The sequence below is a fragment of the Colius striatus genome, chromosome 3 (genome assembly GCF_028858725.1).
Source record: "Colius striatus isolate bColStr4 chromosome 3, bColStr4.1.hap1, whole genome shotgun sequence".
In the NCBI taxonomy this organism is placed as follows: Eukaryota; Metazoa; Chordata; class Aves; order Coliiformes; family Coliidae; genus Colius; species Colius striatus.
The window spans coordinates 65,373,595-65,394,450 of record NC_084761.1 but is presented as its reverse complement, the minus strand read 5'-3'; the positions used below and the strand labels follow the sequence as shown (position 1 = coordinate 65,394,450).

The following is a 20,856-nucleotide window of genomic DNA, read 5'->3' as shown; positions in this document are numbered from 1 at the left end:
CTGGGCGCGGGGGGCGGCCGCTTGCTCCCCCCGGTAGCGCCGCCCTGCCCGGGGCGCAGCCGCCGGCGGGCGGGGGTCGCAGGGCGGGGGGCGATGCTGCGGAGCCGCGGCGGAGGTCAGCGAGGAGCGCGGCCAGGTCCAGCGCCGCCACCTTCATAGCGGCGGAGCCGCAGCCCCTTCCCGGCCCCGCACGCCCCTCCCGGCCCGGCGGGCGTTGCTAGGCTAAACAAACGCGGAGGAGGGCGGTGCGCGCCGAGGCCGGGCACCGCGCGGGCAGAGAGCCCGTCAGCAGCCGCAGCTTCCGCACCGCAATCACGGGGAAGCACAGGGCACTAAGCCATCGGAGCCTGTGCGCGAAGGAAAGAAATCCTCACATTTCCTCTTCAGTTAAAATCCTACCGAATCTCAAGGGGCAGAACACAACTCTACCCGCGTGAGACACAAGGCCGTGCGCAGAAAGGGTTTAACTGAAATGAGTCCTGTACACCCGCTTACGCCATGTCAGGCAACTGCAGAGGGCAGTTTTGAGAGAGCAGCAGCCCATGTGCAAAGATGCTACCAACAATCTCACGCAGTATGGAAAGTGGCAGGTGTTATCTGGAACTAACATTTCCTCTCTTTTGCTACAAATGCCAGCAGCGGTGGCACAAGCCAGGCAGATGGAGGCACACGAGTGGGGGCTGGGGCAAACACTGCCCTTACTCTGCAACACGAGGTTGTCTAGATGGAGAGAAGCATGATCGTGCCAGAAGGACGATATAATGGCTGGTATTATAGACAGGACAAACATTGTGTCAGCTCAGAATAGGGCAGGTAGCATGGCCCATGGCAGCATTCGAAAGAATAACACAGGGTGAAGGATAACATAGTTGTTTTGTATATACAAGCCCAAGATCATATATCAAGCAACTACTTGCACAATCAACTTAAAGCTGGCAGCTGTTGGCAGACAACAACCATGGGTACAACGCAGGGAATTTGATTCCTGCCTTGTCTTCTTAGTACATGGAGCGCAACAAGCTGGCAGATCAGGGCATGTGCAACATTGAGTACAAGACTGGGGTTTGAAATTGGGATATTCTTGGCCTTTTTTCTTACCAACTAAAGTAAATATATTCTGATCAAACCTTATGGAATAGATCTGTATAAACGTATGAGTGCCACAATCTGTGTTTATTCCTCACTATGCCAAAAAGCCTTAACTGAGCCACAGTGAAAGTAGCATAATTGAGAATGTTGGTGTATAATGTATTTATCTCAGTTGTGGTCCTGGAGCAACCCTGCATGAACACCTAGAATAGATCCTATTATGAATGTCACAGTCTGTAACTTTTTCACTACTCCTTGTCATTCAAAAACCACAGAAACAGTCAGGCTCTGCCCCAAATCTAGAGGCCTGAGCATTTTGCCTCACTCACGTCCTTTAGAATATTCTGCTTCCAACACAGATTATTCCTCTTTAGTCCTATGCACTGTTTTTGACATACATTTGGAACTGTTTTTCAAGTTTTTGATAGCCACCTTCTCAGCAATTCATCATAATGTATAGTGTGATGGTGCCCATGGCAAGGAAACTACCCATCACTGATCTAGACTTTTCGTCCTGAAAGCACTTACAACTCTTCTCCACAGTAAGCCCATTTATTTGCTCTCAATAATACTGTCACACAAATGTACAGGAGCAGAGCAGAAGTAACTTCAAGACAATCGGGAAATTTATATGAAAATTTTATGTCAAGTATAATTGATGGTTACCACTGGCCTTGTGCTGAATGCTTTTGTGCCTTTTTTTAACATTGACTCTCATTATGAGCCTTCATTATGTCTTTCTCTGATGCAAATTATTTTAAACTGAACACAGGTACTAAAACAACTTTTTAGAATGCATCATTATATATTTATAATTTAAAATGATTTTTCATATCACTTAAAATGATTTTTCACTCATGAGCAGGTACTTTTAGTTTGTATTCTTAGCTATATTCCAAAACTAAGCATCCAAACACATTTTTTCTCTGTTCTGAAACCAACTGTGGGGGCATTCATAGTAACAAGAAAAATCTCTATAGAATTTAGACATGTTGTCATTTGTCAGGGTTTAAGGGACATAAAAGACCTTTTGTATCACGTTTCACCTCCATGCATTCTCTACATCTTTATATAATTTTTAACATTTTCTAAACAATTTATATTGATGTGGAATGGAAAATTCTGCTACTATGTGTCCTTGCAGATTTATATGGCATAGGAGCCCTTTCATATGCTAGTCTTTAAATAAGAGAAAGAACAACTGACATGATGCATGCCTGGCACCCCATCCTTACCAACTCACCTCCTCAACTTTCATCACCTAAGCATGAAGAAAGAATTTGTCACTTCCTCTGAAAAGGCCAGAAAGATGAGATGAAAGCATCACAATGAGGATAAACCTATTACTGTAATTAGGGAATCATCATCTATCACTTCCACTGTAAACAAAACCTTTTCTATTTTCACTTGGGACTTCCTGAACAAGTGAAGACAACTTATACCTGCTTCATTCTTCTGGTGCATGCAAAATGTATTAATTGTTTTTCTCATTTACATTTATCATCATGAGATGTACAAACCTATTTAAAAATAACACTTTTCATCTATGCATAAAAGAAATCATGAGAAAAGCAGCTTAAAATGTTAAGAATTAAGCCATCTGAAAGGTGTTTCCTAAGCAGTAAAACAGCATTCTTGGAGTATTGATGGCATTGAAATTGATGAGGGAAATGCTGGGGGGGAAAAAGCAATTTTAAAATATTCCTGAGCTATTGAAGGATCAAGCTTACTGCAAATTGTAAAAGCTTATAAGGTCTTTGGAACAGCAATTAAATATTATCAAAGACATACAAATGACTGTCTAGTGTCTAATTTACAATAATCTGTGCTCAAAAATTCCATCAAATGGCAAGGAGTTTCCGTGAAGTATAAGGAAAGCAAACTAAATTAACATATAAGGAATCAAACTACAGATTTATCTCTCATTTCTTTACATTTTTTTTTAGCTATCAAAGGTAAAATTATATACAGTTATTCAGAAAAAAAACTCAAAATTTGAAATTAATCTATTTTTGAAGTTTTTCTCCCACTCTGCCTCTAACTGTAGTGACAGCAATATTTCTGATACAGTTTAAAGCTGTCTTGTTCGGGGGATTATTTTTTGTTGTTGCATCACCAATAACAAAGTTTTTTTTAAAGAAAATATAGTAGCCACCACCTCCTTCACAAAGTTGTGTTCTGGTTATGCTATAGAAATATCTAGGCCTTTACTCATTTTATACAGGTGCACCAGCATGTTTCACATTGATTTCAAGTTCTATTTAAAGGCTGACATGTAGTGTTATGCACATTCAAAAAAACAAGATGACCTCTATCAGTCATTCTGCCAGCACTCTGAATTTCAGTAGGAAGAATACTGTTTTTAATCATACCATAATGATTAAATCAGTTGACTTAGTCTGAAAATCTGTTTGGGACAGTCATCCATACTGGCCTTACCCAGAAGGCCTAAGCCTTTCTGTGGCTGGCTTTCTCTTAAAACCAAAGCTCACTTTGAAAGACTGCTATGTTTCTAGGTTTCAACTACAGAAATAAATTTCCATGTTACTTACCGTGCTTCACATTGGAATGCTTTCTAATTTTAAGTTCACTAAATCTCTCCTTGTGTTATGAAAGCAAGTAATAGTCTCTACACCACCTTCTACAGAGACTTTGCATTTTTATCCTTGTAGCATTCTCTCTTGCATATCCCTTTAGAGAGTCTATGTTTTTTCTGCACTACATCAGATGGACATTTTTCCTAGAACATCAGTCACTCTCACTACTTTTCAGAATTTCTACACATTTTTGATACACAGACTGAAGTGACTGTCAGTCATGATTCATTTTAACTTGTCACTTCATTGCAGGTAATTTTAAATATCATCAAAAATGTGAATATAAACAAATAGATTGAAATTATATTGACTGTTACATATCTTTCCAGCATGACAAACTTTTTCAGGTCTTCCTTGAAGGCTTGTTAGTTTTCTAATGTGGAAAATATGCTATAGAATGACCCCATAATTTAAATCTGCACTTTCAAAATTCAGTGCACATTACTATTAGATTTAAGCGCCATCACTAATTGCTGATGAAATGCACTGACTCGTTCTTTGTGGGCTGGCCAGTTCAAGATGCAACGAGATCTGAACATTCCTCTTCTCAGGTGAAGCGCATGATACAACTTGTGATCTTGGATATCTTGAAGGAAGATCAGTATGATGGAGTCCCGACTTTGTTCAATGGCTTGCTGACGAGCATGAAACACCTTAAAACTGAAGCAAAAATAAGACAAAAACACATGTTTTATGCAAAGTGAAAAAATGACAAACAGTTCTTTTAATAGTTCACAGAATAGCACATTGCAAACTCAAAGACTGGACTCAAGTAGGCATCTTAATGTCTATTCTATGATATAAAATTGTCACTACTTAAAGTTTCACTCTAAAGGAAAAAAAGTCCTCTAAAAATATAACTTATATCTACTGAATTGATATGGCCTTGTTTAGCAAAGTTCTTTCCTTTTCAAGATCACTACATTAGATGAGTTTACTCACGTTTCTTAAGGCAAATAAAAATCATCTTTGGATGCTAGAGTGATTCTCACCCATTATTGCTCTTTTTTAAACATGTAATTTTAAGAAAAGTAATCCACATATGTGACAGCTTAACTTTTGGATAAATAAAATATATTAACTGAGAGATTCAAATTTCCAGTAGTGCACACTTGGAGCAATTAACTTTAACAACTTCCGAATTATTCTGGTTACAATATAGTAACTAAATATATCAATGCAGCATTTGCAAGATATTTTTTATGAAACGGCACTTTTTATTAAATCACACATCAAAACAGATTACCTTGTTAAAAAAAGGTGTCAAGAAATTCCCCCTCCCCTCTTATGTATAAATTTTTATATCCTACTCACTTTTTGCACCAGGGATCCTGTAAGAGGTGTTCAGTCACAACAAAAATAATCTTTCTGCTCATTTTTATACTGTTAATTGTGGCTTCAAATTCAGAGATGCCTGCTTCAAAGTCCCGCTCTTCTAAGCAAAACTTAATTGGAAAGAGGTTATTTTCTTCCAGAGAGACTAAATACTTAAACACCCACTTCTTGTCTTGTCTTGCATGAATAACATAGGCATCATAATGAAACTCTTCCTGTTGTCTGTCAAGTTCTTTAAAACCGAGTATTCGATTCACTAGTATATTCCAGTAGAAAGCTATTCTCCACCCTTCAAAATGGATGGTAAAAACAATACAGACGAGTAGTATCACAATAGTGCTAGTGATCACAAACAGAAGTTTAAATGGAGCACTGTCTTTGCAGGGTGAGCTATCAAAATGCAACACCAGACTACCATGATATTTAGGTGGAGTGTTGCAAATATACTGGGATTGCAATCCCGGTATATATGCTTGAGTCACATTAAGCCAATCAGCAAACCAAGCTATGCTTTCACAGGTGCAATCAAATGGATTGGAATCCATCTCGAGCATTCTCACACTTTTAAAAGCTGGGCCAAACACTTTTTCTTCCACTGAGGTTATGAGATTTTTCTGAAGGTTCAATGAATCCAGCCCGGCTTGGTCATCGAACAGAGTTGCTGGGAGCAAATTCAAATTATTTGATCCCAAGTCCAAGCTTTTTAATTGAAGCAGACCCTTGAAAACCTGAACTGGAATCTCATCAAGTCCATTTGATTTTAAATTAAGAATGCGCAAGTTGGGAAGATCTTTCAGAAATAGAACAGGGCCACCTGGATTCACATGTTTCCAAAGTCGGGCTAAATTATTGTGCTGCAAATCCAGAATGACCAGTTTGTGAAGTCCATCAAACAAGTCATCTCTTATGTTTGCTATGTTGTTATTGCTGATGTCCAGGATGGTCAGATTTTGTAGAGGATGAAAAGGTGAAGGAGAGAGTGCCAGATTACTGCAGCCTACCTTCCTCAGCATCAGTTTTCTAAGGCTTGGGACAAAAATGAATGATTCACTTTGCAAAGCCAACTTTTTATTATAGGAAAGATAAATATCTTGTATATTATTGAGACCTTTAAACTCATGACCTGTGAGCTCTTGACTAATTTCATTGAGACCAAGATCGAGACTTTTCAGGTGTCTCAAGAAGGAAAATGCTCCACCTTCTATTGTGGAGATTCTTGTTTTTGTGAGGTTGAGAAACTGCAAGGTGGAATTAGCAAGTGATGAGAATGTTTTATTAGTTATTTTTTGTAAATTTATGTTGCAGTTACAGAGACTGAGGTATTTCAGGTTGTTCAGACCTGTGAACATATTAGCACTAATTCCTGGAAAATTGTTATTATCCATTGTAAGGTACTCCAGGTGGTATAGCCAATGAAAGGAAAAATCTTCAATTTTCCCAGTAAGTGAATTTATCAGATTCAAATGTTTGAGGCTGGATAATCCATAAAATAAACGTGAAGATACATGAATCTTGTTATGCTTCAGGTTTAAGTACCGTAAGCTTGAAAGCCACTGAAATGAGTCATCTTCTATCACAGACAGAGAATTTTGGGAAAGGTTTAAAACTGTAAGATTTGTTCCTTGAAGACCCTGAAAAGTTGTCTTGCCAATGTATGAAAGCCCCGCATGGCTCAGTGAGAGGTTCTGAATCGCTGTGTTTGATAATTCTGTACCAATCTTCTTTGTGAGATTTTCACCAAGTTCAACATTGTTCAGTATGAGGCCAAACAGATTTCCAATTGCATGTAAACATCCTGTGTGAAACTGAAATGGGAAAAAAAATAACAGTTTTGACCTAAACAAGGGAGAATATGTAAGAAAGTTGACTTATCAAGCCGAAATTTTGTTTTCACGGTTTTCAAATGAAGGTTTTCAAGCAGAAAGTAACTCCTATACTCAGGTTTTCCACAGTCAGTTCAGACAAAAACTTCTTGGAGATTTCACTTCTTGTGATCGTACTTCTAAAATTTTTAACCTAATGATCATAATTCTGAGTAGTACTTTTTTAGAAGATAGTGGCTTAGTGAGATGCAAGTTGATTACAAATTTCTCTTTCACTTGAACTCTCTTAGATATTGAGATAGTGTCATCTGCTTTCTTTTATTGTATCTACTAGGGATACCAGTATACTAGTGCAAAACCAAATATACTATAAAAAAGGTTATCTAGGCCTTCAGACAGTCAGGAAGAAACTTGATTTCTCTGTGTGAGAGGAAGCTACACTCATGAGGTGTGATACTACACACTTGCTTCAATGATATAAATCCCAAGCCTCCATCATAGTGCTGGCCTCTCACCTTGATTCAGATTATTAATTACTAAATACTGCATTTATCAGAATGAATCAAATGCATAAGCCTGCTTTCCAGACAGCAGTATTGCAGAATCAGAGCAGCTTAAACTAGCGTAGAGTAGCACTTCCTAACAAAAAGTAGTCACATTTACTTATCCACATAGTGTACCCTTGTGCCAATATGGCCATACATGCAGTGGCATAGTGAACCAGACAGGCAACCAGCTTGACTATAAGCTGCCCAAGCTAAAAAAAACCCTATCATTTCTCCAATGATTCAGTGCATAGTGTCATTAAAACTTCTACAAGAGCAAGCGAGGAATGAAGCAGCCGAGTGAAAGAGAATGGTGGGATTGCCTCTCAGCACTGATAGAAGCTTATGCCACTTAAAAATATTCTTGTAATTTCTTTATCATCTGGGAGGAGGAAAAAAAAAGGCAAATTCAATGCAAATTTGGTATTCATAATCTGAGGATCAACCAGTGTAGAACTGCAACGTTTACAATCATTCTTCAAAGACTCATATTGTAACACTGAGAAGCAGGTCAGAGAGAACAGTGAGGTGGGTGGCAAAGAAAACATTCATTTGCTCTTTCAAAGGAGTTAATATGCGTTTCTGCAATTATTATTTCTCTGGGGTACCCCATAGGCACAAATTATACTCTCTTCAATTATGAAGTGAGACCTAGATTGTATAAGTAGCCTTGCTTAATATTAATGGGTTTTTTTCCTCACTTAGAGGTTATGTCAGCTGTTCACCTTCAGCAGGTACAAAATCAATCAATCACTCATACACAGACAATATCTGGTAAGGGTTCACAGAGCTACTTGATCTAGCTCTTCCTTGACACCTCTTATCTACATGGAACCAGCTGTTGCTCATTTCAGTGGGAGAGAGTTTTGTGTATCACTACTAGAGGTCAGGAGTAGTACTGTATACAATAGATCAGTTTTATCCTGGGCCCTCAGTTGATAAAAAAATTACAATTGTAAAGGATAAATTAGGGTAGCTCCACTCTATACTTAAACCTGTTGAATTTCTGTTGAAATGCTTCCTACCTCTTTCAGTGGATTTGATGACAAATCAAGAGTACTCAGTGATGTGTTGCTAAGAAAACTGAAGTCTTCCTTTTTCAGCTCAGTAATTTGATTGCTATGCAACATGAGCTCATGAAGGTTCTTCAGCTGTTGCTGTGATCCTAAATTTGCTGACTTCAAAAAATTATTAGATAGGTCCAAAATATTCAAGTTCTAGGAAGAAGATCCAAACAGAAAAGTATAACATTCTATTTTATATAATACTAAACTGTTTTGAAATATTGCATTAGAAACAAACTGATTAGAAATTAGTTGCAATACTACAAGTAAAATAAATTTGTAATAGAGAAACGACAGCTTTCAAGCTCCCACAGGAAGACACCTTCTATATTTTCCACACCAGTAACTTTGATTGTTTTCATGGTCTTAATCTGCTAGAATATCTACTGCAAGCCAAAGAATTACCTAATCTAAAATTCCTTAACTCACTGAAAGCCTTTCTACTCCAAATTAAGTTACAACTGACTACAGTTACAACTACTGCAGTATTAAACCTCGCTTTCCACTGTCTTCAGGGTGGTCCAGCCCCATAAATGGGAATGAGGAAGGTGAAGAGGAACATAGTAGCAGCCTACAGAGACCAGGGCTGTACACCTTATAATACTCCAGCTCATACCCAGGTGCTCAGACTTCTTCATCTGCAGAGGAGGAGATGCTACTCTAAAGGTGACACCACAGAATGCACCTTGAGGTTCCCCAAGCTTGGCCGCCATCAGTAACAGGGCAGCACCAAAGTAAAGAAGGTCAGAGCTGCAGTTCCGTTCCCAGCACCGAAGCTGACTGTACTCTAGTACATAGTCCACAGTCCTTAGTCCTATCATGCAAGCCATTTTGTTTTATGTAACTGAACTGGAACACCGAGTTTAGCAGATAAGTTCAGACTTGTTCAAAACAACATGCATAACTCATTAGAACATTGCATAACAATTAGTACTCAAACAGTCTTTTTCTTTTGTCCTTAGGCCGTTCTTTTTACATGATTCCCTGCCTAGTGCAAAGACATTGGAATAGTCTTTTTCCTGCCTCCTGTACTGGTCCCCCAGCCTCACAGAAGCTACAGAGAAGAATATTTAACCACACGTAAACTACCAGGAAACACAAAAGTAGAGTACTTTTTACTTTCACAGTCCCTGAAGTCCTGGAAGATGCTACATTCAGCCTAAGAACTGGCCTTCATGGTCTGAGTAATTACACCTTGAGAATTTAAGATAGCTACCATTTTTAAACCCCAGGCAACTCAGACTCCATACTATACACTTCACTCTATACATCATCTGCTGCTGCTACTGTCTAAGCAGAAACCATGTATGGAGAGATGCCTCTATGGGATGCAACAGGGAAAAGGGGGTGGAGAGCATTGACTCAGAAGCATGGCTGAGACTCCAGTGTGGTCTAACACAAGAAGCCACTAGGCCTTTTCTTTAGAAAAATAATGAAGGAAAGTTATATGTTGAGTATTTTAAGATGCAAATAGGTTACTGTTCTGTACAGGCACTGGAAAATACAGGAAGTTTTCCATTCATACTCTATTTACATGAAAAAGTACATTTCTAAAGCTTACCTCCAGGGTTTTGAAAGGATCATTTTTTATAGCTAGTCTATTGTATCCTAGATAGAGCTCAGTCAGGTTCGTGCAGGAAGTAAAGACTCCATCAGGGAGCTTATACAATTCATTATGTTCCAACTTCAGAATCTGCAACAAGGGCACATTTTGGCATAATGCTGATTGCAGTTTAGAGATGATATTGTAGCCAGCATTCAAGTAAATCAGCTGGCTGTACTTGGTCAGATTTGCAGGACCTAGCAGTCTTAGCTGATTATGAGAAATGTCCAAGCCTGTTATGTTCTCTGGGAGATCAGAAGGAATTTGAGTCAGCATTAGGTGACTGCAGTCAGCCATTTCATTTTGGATGTGACATTGCTTTCCAGCTGATGCACACAGCAAGCAGACAGACAACAGTACCGTAGATAAGCTGCTCCAAAGAATATCACTTCCCATCATTTTATCTGCAAATGCAAAATGAACACAGTACAAATTACAATCATTTTGAAACAACTTATATCTCAAACTGATGGCTAAGAAAGCCAGGTTCAAAAAAACATGTACTCAGTGTACATTTATACTGAGAAAACACTCACTAATTTTCACCTATAAAGTACATAAAGTAGAATTCCTTTTTGCAAAAAAGAGATATCTAATAATCTCTCTAAGATTTTCCTTTAAAAACAATAGCATTTTCTTACATAAAAAATAATTGTGTTAAAAAAAATCTACCAACATTTTCTTTATTATCAATGAAAATTTCCGTTTCCACTTTATTTTTAATAGTTTCCCATTGCTTTAACATGCATAAACCACAATAAGCATGACAAACTATGCTTAAAATATTTATAGTTATGTGCAGTAAGAATGCACCACCTATTTTACTGTTCTTTCTAGTTTTTGTTTTACAAGCCAGCCCCACAAAATTCTCTTTCCATCACACAGTGAAAAAAGACAGATATACCAGGATATAGAAAGGTGTCTGAGAAAGTAAGAGCAGACAGAATAAATCAGTACCAACCTAATAAGAGAAAGAAATGGAGAAGAGTCAAGGTGCAGAGATAACACTGTCTGCAGATACATTTATACAAATACTTCCAGAAAAACATCCACATTTAAGAATTTATGTACACTACCACATAGTTTTTGAGCATTTCCACTAGAATATCAGCCTCTCTCTACTGATGCTCTAATCTTCCATGGTTCTGCCTGTTCAGGCATTAAATTTCTGATGAATCTCAGACTTTTTCATATGTTATTCAGTTTCAATTTAGTATCCATAAGATTTAAATTCACCTGGCAATCTTGTAATATGGCTTTACTGGATAAGGAAGAAAATTAATTGCACACAAATTCTGACTGAATAGTGCTGTAAGAGCTTGGACAGGTTTGACTAGCCTTGAGTTACAAAGCTTGTCTAATGAAATAGCATTTCTACTAATCAAGAGAGCAGTCTAGTGCATCTTCCATATAATTCTCTATGGAATTAACTATAGTAGAGGGAGAACAAATACTTTGGGAGTGCTTGCCAGAATATTTGCTCATGCTTTAGCAAAGAACAATAAGCTTAGGTTCCTTTGCTTTCATTTTTCCTTTTTAAAAAAATATAAAGCTTATACTTTCAACCCTGAAGCTTTGAATGTCTCCACGATCTTCATATACTACATCCATATGGCCCTTCTGCCAACAAATTTAGAACCTACTTGCCAACCCCAATTTATCAATGAGTAAAGTCCCAGCATGATGGTCTCCCAGGTAGAAATGACTATTGGTGCCTCACTACAGAACAAACTATTAAAGGGAATTTAACCTTAGTAGACTTAACAGGAATATAGAAGAGCTTGTCAAAAGACTGACTCTCAGGCACGTGAGCTTTAAGTTCTGCATCTCACACTTTCCTTCGCTTGGAACCTGTGTTTAATTAACATGGTCTAGCTTTGAGCTAGAAATTATTGCTCAATAGCTAACATTGAAACAAGAAATTAAACCAGCACATATATACAGAATAAGAAAAAACCTTCAGAAATGACTTTTTTTTTTTAAAGAGAAGATCTTTCATTACTGTAACATGACACTCTGAGGAACTGACACCACAACCTGGAGCCAAACAGGAGTTTAGCAGGTGAGACTCCAGCAGTTTGGCTCCATAGGTGACCTGCCTTTTAAGAAGGCATGCACTAGGACTGCTACAGTGACAAAAAGTCACATTACAGTGGCCAGAGGGGAACCCTGTGAGTGCCTCTGTGGGAGCAGCCTAGCCATCTAGGGAGAGACAGCAGTAAAATCCAATGGGAGTAAGGGGAAAAGGAATGTAAAGCACTGCAAAGACATACACAAAGGACTGCAAAAGAGATTTTAAAATAAGTCTTAATAAAGAACAATTCCCTGCTGGGCACCTGCACATGGACCTAATCCACCTCCTGCAGCTCTCACAGCCTGGCACTCTGCTCACCTGCCACTGGCAAACAGGAAAGGAGAGGCACAGCAAATAGCTCAACCTTATCATCCTGCAGATAGCCTGAACTGCTACGGTTGCTAAGCACAGCACCCCTGTCACTCTAGCTGAGGGACCACCTATCCCGCCTCATTCCTCTGCACCCCAGCTACTGGAAGAGCGGAGGAAAACAAAAACAAAGGGGGAGCTTGTCTGTAACAAAGCTCTACCTTTGTCCTGCATTCTCCTGAGGGTTTGTTTTAGGGAGGCTGGATTGCCAGCAAGCTCCTCAGCAGTTGTTGCTTTAATATTGAAAGAAATCAGAAACATCCTGCACAAACACAGAGTTCTTTGTATGACTTCCAGTGAGACTAAAGGGTTGCCTTTTTCTGCTTTTGTCATTGTGGGAAGTCTAGAGTCAGCTTTAGATGTTTTATTATTTGGTTGGGGAGCCAATGAAAAAAACACAAGCCCATTATCAGACTTGAAGGCCAGCATTACAGAACTATATTTAATGGATTAAAGAAAGAACAATAGCTTTAATGTTATGAGCAAGAACTTTAAGAAATGTAGAGAATTTATCAGGGGAGTTTTCTGATTCTCCCAAAGGAGGGTCATTCCCACTTGCCTATATTGCCTTTTCTTTTAAAAAAATCCACAAAAATACCTCCTGCCAGCTAGGGCCAGCACATCGGGGCACCACCATCAAAGCACACCCATTAAACAAACAGCAGTGGCACCAAGATCAAGGAAATCCCCCCAAACTCCTTTAGTTTTGTATCTCTGATACATTTGTTACTTACCTGCGACAAATAGCCTCTACTTACCGCTGCGGGTTTTTATCTCCTTCAGTTAGAAGACATCCAGGCATTTACACAAGGTTCTCAGCACACAAAAACTATGAGGAAACGCGCTGTCCAGAGCCAGAAGTGAAACTGAAAGAGAGGACGGCGGTTGCGGTGGGAAGCCGAGGGCAAGCGGCGGGGAGGTGGGAGCTTCCCCCGTGTGTCGACGGGACCAGCGTTCCCCGAGCCGAGGCAACCACCTCTCTCCCTTCCGCACCCAAACTCCCCGACCCCAACTGTCGCAGAGATGCCAAAAGAAGAGATCGCTTCTTACCAAGCTCAGAGGGAGACTGGCCCTTTTAATTTGTTAACAAACAGATTTCAGCACCCAGGTGTCACAGACAGGCAGCATCACACCACCCTACCTCTAACCCAATTATAACTTATTCCCAGCTAATTCCAGGGTCTTTGAAAATCCTCGAGGACATATCCAAAAAGCAGATATGCTGAGTGACAGATTACGGAAAACAGGCTATTACTCTTTTAATATAGATACAATAGCACTTCTATTGTATAGTGTTTGTAATGTAGAACAAAGGGTCTTACAGAGCTACATGAAGTATTCCTTTTTAAAACAGAATTTATATGAGAAAGAAATTATTTTTAAGAGAAAATACTTTCTATTGTATTAAAACCAAGAAATGGGTTTTAAGTGTCCACATAAAAGTTTTAGATACAGCTTATAACGTGTGTCCTTCTCATACTGTTTGTGAATTCACATATGGTTGCTTTCTCAGGACCAGTTTCCTGGAGGGAGTTCCCTCTGTATGACCTTCTAGATGTAACAGAATGTGATACTGCTTTGACTATGTTGGCATTGATAACTCCTCTGCAGGGCTCATCTGGCCACGTTTAGGAACTCTGTTTGAACTCTTTCAGCAACTGCCTAATATCAATTAATATTTATTCTTGGAGTTGGGATGATGAAACTAAGGCTACAACCAGGCTTCTTTGGAGTGGAAAGGTGCTAAAGCCTATTCCCATTTCACAGATAAACCTTGAACCTCCCTTGCTAGGGGAAGAGTAAGTTTCTGTTCTGCACTGCATAAGGTAATTTGATCATAAGCACAACCACCTGAAATCACACTAAGTGAAGTTACCTGAACACCTGGAATTACTCTGAAGAGGATTTTCCTTTTGTGTTTAACTCTGCTACTTTGGAACAGAAGGGATTACACTGATGGTAGTAATAATTAACAAACTTTACAGAACATTATTCCAGCCTACACCATACTCATATTACCAATAGTATGCTCTTGATCTTTGTTCTCTCAAAATCCTCTCCCCATATGCATGGGGAACTATGAGGAAGATGGAGTGACAATGGAGGAAAACTGTCTGAGGCTGATGAAGCTGCTAATTGTATCAGTAATGACTTTCCAACATGCCAGAGCCTTAGAACAATGCCAGTGTCTCAGGAAGAAAAAAGCACAAGGGTGTTCAAACTCTCATCCTTATGGAGCACTTGAACTGGGGGTAAGAATGTTTTGTTGCAGAAAATTTCAAAGCAACAAAATTTTTGCAGACATTTTACAGAGTGGCTTTCAAGAACCAGAAGAGATTACTGTGCAAGGTAGACTCTAAGGCATACATCAGTGCAGGTTCAGCAAGACTGGTATTTCTGAGGCAGAGCACAAAATGAGTGCTTACTTTAGCGGTGCTTACTTTAGTGGTGTGAAATAACACCAGGCTCTCAAGTTGCCATAGCTCCACTGTAGCTTAGCTTTAAGCTACACTTACATTTTCAACAGCTACAAAGAACATGTCAAATTCATAATGGAGGGGAAAGTCGAGCAATCTACATGTCTAGAGAATAATTTATGATTAAAACAGCACGAAAACCAGACAATGCTTCCACATTGTGGTTGACGAAGGCAGCTTAAGTTTGCTCTACACGGTGACAAAAGACAGGCAAAATTCTGGAAAAGTAGTTATTTCATACGTGTCTTTAACGGAGTAACCAGCTGCTGCACAGACCTGGTTTAAGTTTGCACAGAAGAGTGGAGACCTAAGTGTAATATCTCATAAAACACTTTCAGAGCAAATATGCCAAAAAGTTAGCCTAGAAAAAGCAAAATGGAAGTCTATTGATCTTAACCTGACCTTCAGCTACAAAAAAGTGTATTAACTTAGGACATGGCTAATTGGACTTCAGGGATTTTGTAAACTACAAGTGAGACTGCAAGCATAAGGAGGAAGACCAAAAAATTACATAACATATGCAATCATTTGCTATGACTATCAGCCTCTTAAATGGTGGAAGTGGCATATGTTGTGGTTGGATTCAGACATCCCATGTAGCAATGAATCATTAAAGCAAAGAGAATTTAAAGATGACTGGAAGTGAGCCTAGCTACCAGGAGAAAGAAAGCAGGAAAGAGCAGAGCTGAACAATTAGGATCTGAGGCAAGTATTGACAAGGGACATCTTGCATCAACTAGAGGGTAGGATAGCATGCCAGGCGGTTACCTTTATCTGCCTCCACAGACAGGAGAATACGTGGGGTTTTTTGTCTTGTGATTGCATAAATTCAGCTAAGTTTAATTGTGCTGTTGAGTAATCTAACAGGTCAGGTAAATTTTGGGTGCCAAAACTCCTTTGAGGCTGCTCACTCATCATTGGTAAATTACAAATGGTGGTAGTGTGGTGCACATGGATTATCTTGATTTCAGTAAAGCATTTGACAGCATCTCCCACAGCATCCTTACAGCAAAATTGAGAAGGTATGGGCAGGATGATCGGGTAGTGAGGTGGATTGCTGACTGGTTGAAGGAAAGAATGCAGAGGATTGTGATCAATGAGGCAGGGTCTAATTGGAGGCCTGTATCTAGTGGAGTCCCTCAAGGGTCGGTGGTGGGACCAGTACTGTTCAATAAATTAATTCAAGATCTTGATGAGGGAACAGAGGATACTGTCAGCAAGTTTGCTGATGATACTAAACTAGGGCTACCTAAAGTGCTGTCTGAGGCTGACACACCAGAAGGCTGTGCTGCCATTCAATGAGACCTGAACAGGCTGGAGAGTTGGACAGAGAGAAATCTAATGAAATTCAATAAGGGCAAGCGTAGAGTCTTGCATCTGGGAAAGAATAGCCCCATGTACCAGTACAGGTTGGGGAATGAACTCTTAGAGAGTAGTGTATGGGAAAAAGACCTGGGTTTCATGGTGGACAGCAGGATGATCATGAGCCAGCAATGCACCCTCATGGCCAAGAAGGCCAATGGCATTCTGGGGTGTATCAGAAGGGCTGTGGGCAGTAGGTCGAGAGAGATCCTCCTCCACCTCCACTCTGTCCTTGTGAGACCACATCTGGAATATTGTGTCCGGTTCTGGGCCCCTCAGTTCAAGAAGCACCGCCAAGATGATGGAGTGGAGCATCTCACTTATGATGAAAGGCTGAGGGAGCTGGGGCTCTTTAGCTTGGAGAAGAGGAGACTGAGGGGTGACCTCATTAATGTTTACAAATACGTAAAGGGTAGGTGTCAGAAGGATGGAGCCAGGCTCTTCTCAATGATGTCCAATGATCGGACAAGTGGCAATGGATACAAGCTGGAACATAAGAGGTTCCAAAGAAACAAAGGGAAAACTTCTTCACTGTGAAGGTGACGGAGCACTGGAACAGGCTGCCCAGATGGGTTGTTGAATCTCCTTCTCTGTAGACATTCAAAACCTACCTGGATGAGTTCCTGTGTGACCTACTCTAGGTGGTCCTGCTCTGGCAGGGGAGTTGGACTAGATGATCTTTTGAGGTCCCTTCCAACCCTTAAGATTGTGTGACTCTGTGACCTAATTCCAAAGAGAGAACCCTACAGCTAGAGAAATGAGAAGTCAGTCACTTTGAAGTTAACCTTTTTCTCAGTGTTAGAGAAGATCAAAATGTTTCATTACTTCAACATATTTTTCAAGAGGTGTCACAATGTTTCATGTTTGCACCACTGGATTTGTGTGTATATATATTTTGCTATTAAATATTTTAGCTTTTTATGTACCAAAATAGCAAAGAGACTAGAATGTGAGACTTGGGTATTCTTATGTTATGGAAATATTGGGGATTTTGGCAATTTCTGCCAAAAATGAGAGCCTTATTAAAGTCTTGTTCTTATCCAGCTTTCTCAATTAAGTATAGATATTAACATTTTTTTATTTGCATGACTTTTTATTTCTCAGCATGTCCCCACAGCACTCATCTGGTTTCAGAATCCCTTCCTTTTTTGCTGTTCCTCCTTTTTCTGGGACGTTTTTGTATTTGTTTTCACACACTGTTTCCAACAGAAAAATCTGTGTCCCAGTGCAAATTGTGTGCAATTGCCCTCAAGCCAGGTGATTTCACTGTGAACACAGCTCACTTTATCATTCAAGTAGAAAAGCCAGCATTTGTTTTACATTCATACTTGTAACACAGATAGCAAACACTTGTACAAGTCTACCACTCTTAGGGATAATTTCCCACTAAAGACTAAGCCTTTGAAGGCAATGTAATCTCTAGCTTCTAAAGGTAAGATATATTTAAAAGAATCACATTGACATTTGATCTTTCCATTTACTAAAATCCCTATTCTGTTATATCCAGTACCTTTTTGTGTCACATCTTTCCCTCAGTAGTTACTGGGCACTAAAAGTCCACAGATTCACTTTGACCTTACAGAAGGTAAGATGCACAGAAATGAATAAACATGCAAACACATCACATAGTCCACCCTTTTTTCTTCCCTATCTGCAACACATATTTGGCTGTGCTGACAACTGATTCCAAATCCAAAATTACTTCTTTACAGTGGCCCTGGTGGATCTCTTGACCAGACCCATCCTATAATATCTCTCATGAAACTATGGAAAAAGTGACAATAAGTTATTCTTCAGGTTATTTTGTGCTCATTTAAATAAATATTTTTTCAACCCTACCAAATTTCACTGGTCTGAAAAGAGACACCATCAGCTGCCAGGTATTAAAGTTTCTAAGGTATATCACAACAGTCGTATACACAAGTTCCTGCATCTAATTTCACTTACAAGTAACAACCAAAATCATTAACATTTTAAATGCAGTGATTGTTCATTGTGAGGCTTCTAGAAACATCCCTGTTTACACACTGCCAGTGGACTTCAGACAAGGGACCTGCTTCTGTATATTCTACCTAATCATGTGGGATTTTATTTTAAGGCTTTATTTTCTTGTGGAAGATCCAAGGCTAGTTGTGCATTGCTCCCAACAGGCTGTTTTTTAACTTGTCTTGGATTAACTAAAATTGTATTCTATTGCTTTCAGTAGCTATAACTTTTGGTTTGCTTAGCAGGATAGCCAAAGAAATTGCAACAGTATGTAGAAAAACAGATGTTCTAGGGGAACAATTACTTGAATAACTACTTGAACAAGTCTTTTGAGTGAGGACTACAACTCATTTCCACAATCTCCTTTAATTTTGAGATACTAGAAGTATGTTATTTTATTAATAGTAAACATGACCCACATATTTTAAATGTAGCAAATATAACAAAAATGATGAAGCTGAATGAAAGTATAGAATGAAGTGACATGATTCAATGTTCTTGAAACAAAACTTTTGTTCCACGGGTGTTTTAAATTTTAATTTTTCATTCTGAATTGAAGTAAATACCATGTCCATTTTAATCCAAACAGCAGCGCTTTCAGTCCCATCAATGACGGTGCTGTTATGTAACCTACACTCTTCACAAGAGGAAGAGTGAAAGCTAGAAAAACATTTTCAGAGATTAAAAGCAAAGAAAGGTCAATCATAACTGCTATCATAACTATTAAGCTTTAACTATCATCTTGTTAAATTAAAATCTAAGGACTGGATGCCACCAGCAGTATGTTACATGGCTACCAAATTCATCCACAGAGCTTAAACGTCCGTTGCTTTTTAAAGATCATGAAAGCTTTTCTCTATAAATAAAGTGTGAAACAATGTCTTTCAATTCCTTTTCCTACCCAGGACAAAGGCACAATAAAATAGAGAAGTGTGTCTTACTGTAACTAGGTAAAAAAATGTATTCCTAAATTGATACACATTTCCAATTTAATTTCATTTGTAAGGCACATTTTATCTAAGTATTGGAAATATTATTATTTTGGACAGCAATTATATCTACAAAAAGTTGAAACCCAAGAAGACATTTTATGAAGAAGATGTAATTGCACAAAGTGTATACCCTGATGACAGCTTCTTTTTGAGCATGCAAAATACATTTGTAAACATTTGTTTACAGATACAAATAGGAATTTGGATACAAATGATGATCCCCTGCACGGTAATAACTGTGCTGTTCTCCATTAGCCACGTTGATAGGAGGATTTAATCACCTTATGCCCCAGTCAGTTGGCTATAAATTTGACCCAAAGAGGAATTTAACAGAATAACAGTATGACATTCAAACTCATTTGCATTAGGGAAAGTTAAAACTGCAGAACTATGCTCAAGTAATACAGGTCATCAATCTATTCAGCACCACTGAGAATCCTGTCAAGCAACAGCCAAAAACTGAAAGTGACAGACCCTGTCATCAAGACTTGCTTCCTGCTTTTACAGACTGTTCAAAAACAGTCTAGATCCGAAGCATCCGCAGAACATCTGCACAGACCATTGTAACAGACCCCAAAACACTATCCACAGTGTAGTGAACTTAAAACCTGTAGTACAAGTTGAAAAACAAACAGACTATTACACAGGAGAAGTACTGGAGTGAGAACATCGACAGTGGTAGCTTCCCAGAATAAGAGAACTTGTTATGGGACTGTCTATAATATGTACAGCACAAAGGACAAAAAAAGTCAAGCACCTCACCACATGGCTTAGCTCACAGCAGCCAATGACAGGACAAGGGGTAACAGGCTCAGGCTGGAACATAGGAAGTTCCACTTACACTCGAGGAGAAACTTCTTTCCTGTGAGTACAGGGCAGCAGGCACAGGCTGCCCAGATAGGTTGTGGAGTCTCCTTCTCTGTAGATTTTAAAAACCCACCTGGATGCATTCCTGTGTGACCTGATTGAGACAAACCTGCTTTAGCAGGGGAGTTGGGCTGGGTGATCTCTACAGTTCCCTTCTAACTCTTACCGTTCTGTGATTCTGAGATAAAGAGCAGGTGTCTCTTTCTATGTCAGTGACTAGCTGGAATGCACAGGGCTCTATCTGGAGATGGATAAGAAGCCAACTTGCAGTTTATGGGTCAGGATTAAAGGGAGGGCAAGGATAGGTGACATTGAAGTGAGAATCTACTACAGCCTGCCAGACCAGGAAGAACAAGCAGATGAGGCCCTCTCTAGACAGATAGAAGCAGCATCACGTTCACAAGCCCTGGTACTCACTGGGGACTTCAACTAGCCCAATGTCTGGTGGAGGGACAACATCACAGGGTATAAATAATCCAGGCGATTTTTGGAATGCATTGATGATAACTTCCTTCTCCAAGTGATAAAGCAGCCAATGAGGAGAGGTACTATGCTGGACCTTGTCTGCACCAACAAAGAGGGGCTGTAGGGAAATGTGAAGGAACCTAAATCCTAGAATCATTTAAAATGGAGTCTGTCTTTTAATCCAGCACTGCCATGTCCGCCACTAAAT

At 39.4% G+C, this 20,856-nt stretch overlaps 1 protein-coding gene across 2 annotated transcripts; it reads right to left on the bottom strand.

Annotated features, from left to right (window-relative positions):
• Positions 1-1,089: 1,089 nt before the first annotated feature.
• Positions 1,090-13,347, bottom strand: TLR3 (toll like receptor 3). Of its 2 annotated transcripts, none has more exons than XM_010203505.2 (5): positions 13,258-13,347; positions 10,015-10,460; positions 8,415-8,606; positions 5,001-6,826; positions 1,090-4,346 (listed from the first exon to the last, which is right to left on the bottom strand). In XM_010203505.2, exons 2-5 carry the CDS (start codon positions 10,453-10,455, stop codon positions 4,118-4,120), a joined length of 2,688 nt encoding a protein of 895 aa, XP_010201807.2. In that variant the 5' UTR covers positions 10,456-10,460; positions 13,258-13,347; the 3' UTR covers positions 1,090-4,117. The 2 variants fall into 2 exon arrangements, with proteins under 2 accessions (XP_010201807.2, XP_061849788.1); XM_061993804.1 differs by having other exon boundaries at positions 13,234-13,343.
• Positions 13,348-20,856: the final 7,509 nt, after the last annotated feature.

Coding starts and splice junctions, on each gene's coding strand:
- TLR3 (XM_010203505.2), bottom strand. CDS start 10,455: ATGATGGGAAGTGATATTCTTTGGAGCAGCTTATCTACGGTACTGTTG. Junction 8,607..10,014: donor ATCCTTTCAAAACCCTGGAG/GTAAGCTTTAGA, acceptor TCTTCTTCCTAG/AACTTGAATATTTTGGACCT. Junction 4,347..5,000: donor CAGGATCCCTGGTGCAAAAA/GTGAGTAGGATA, acceptor TTTTTGCTTCAG/TTTTAAGGTGTTTCATGCTC.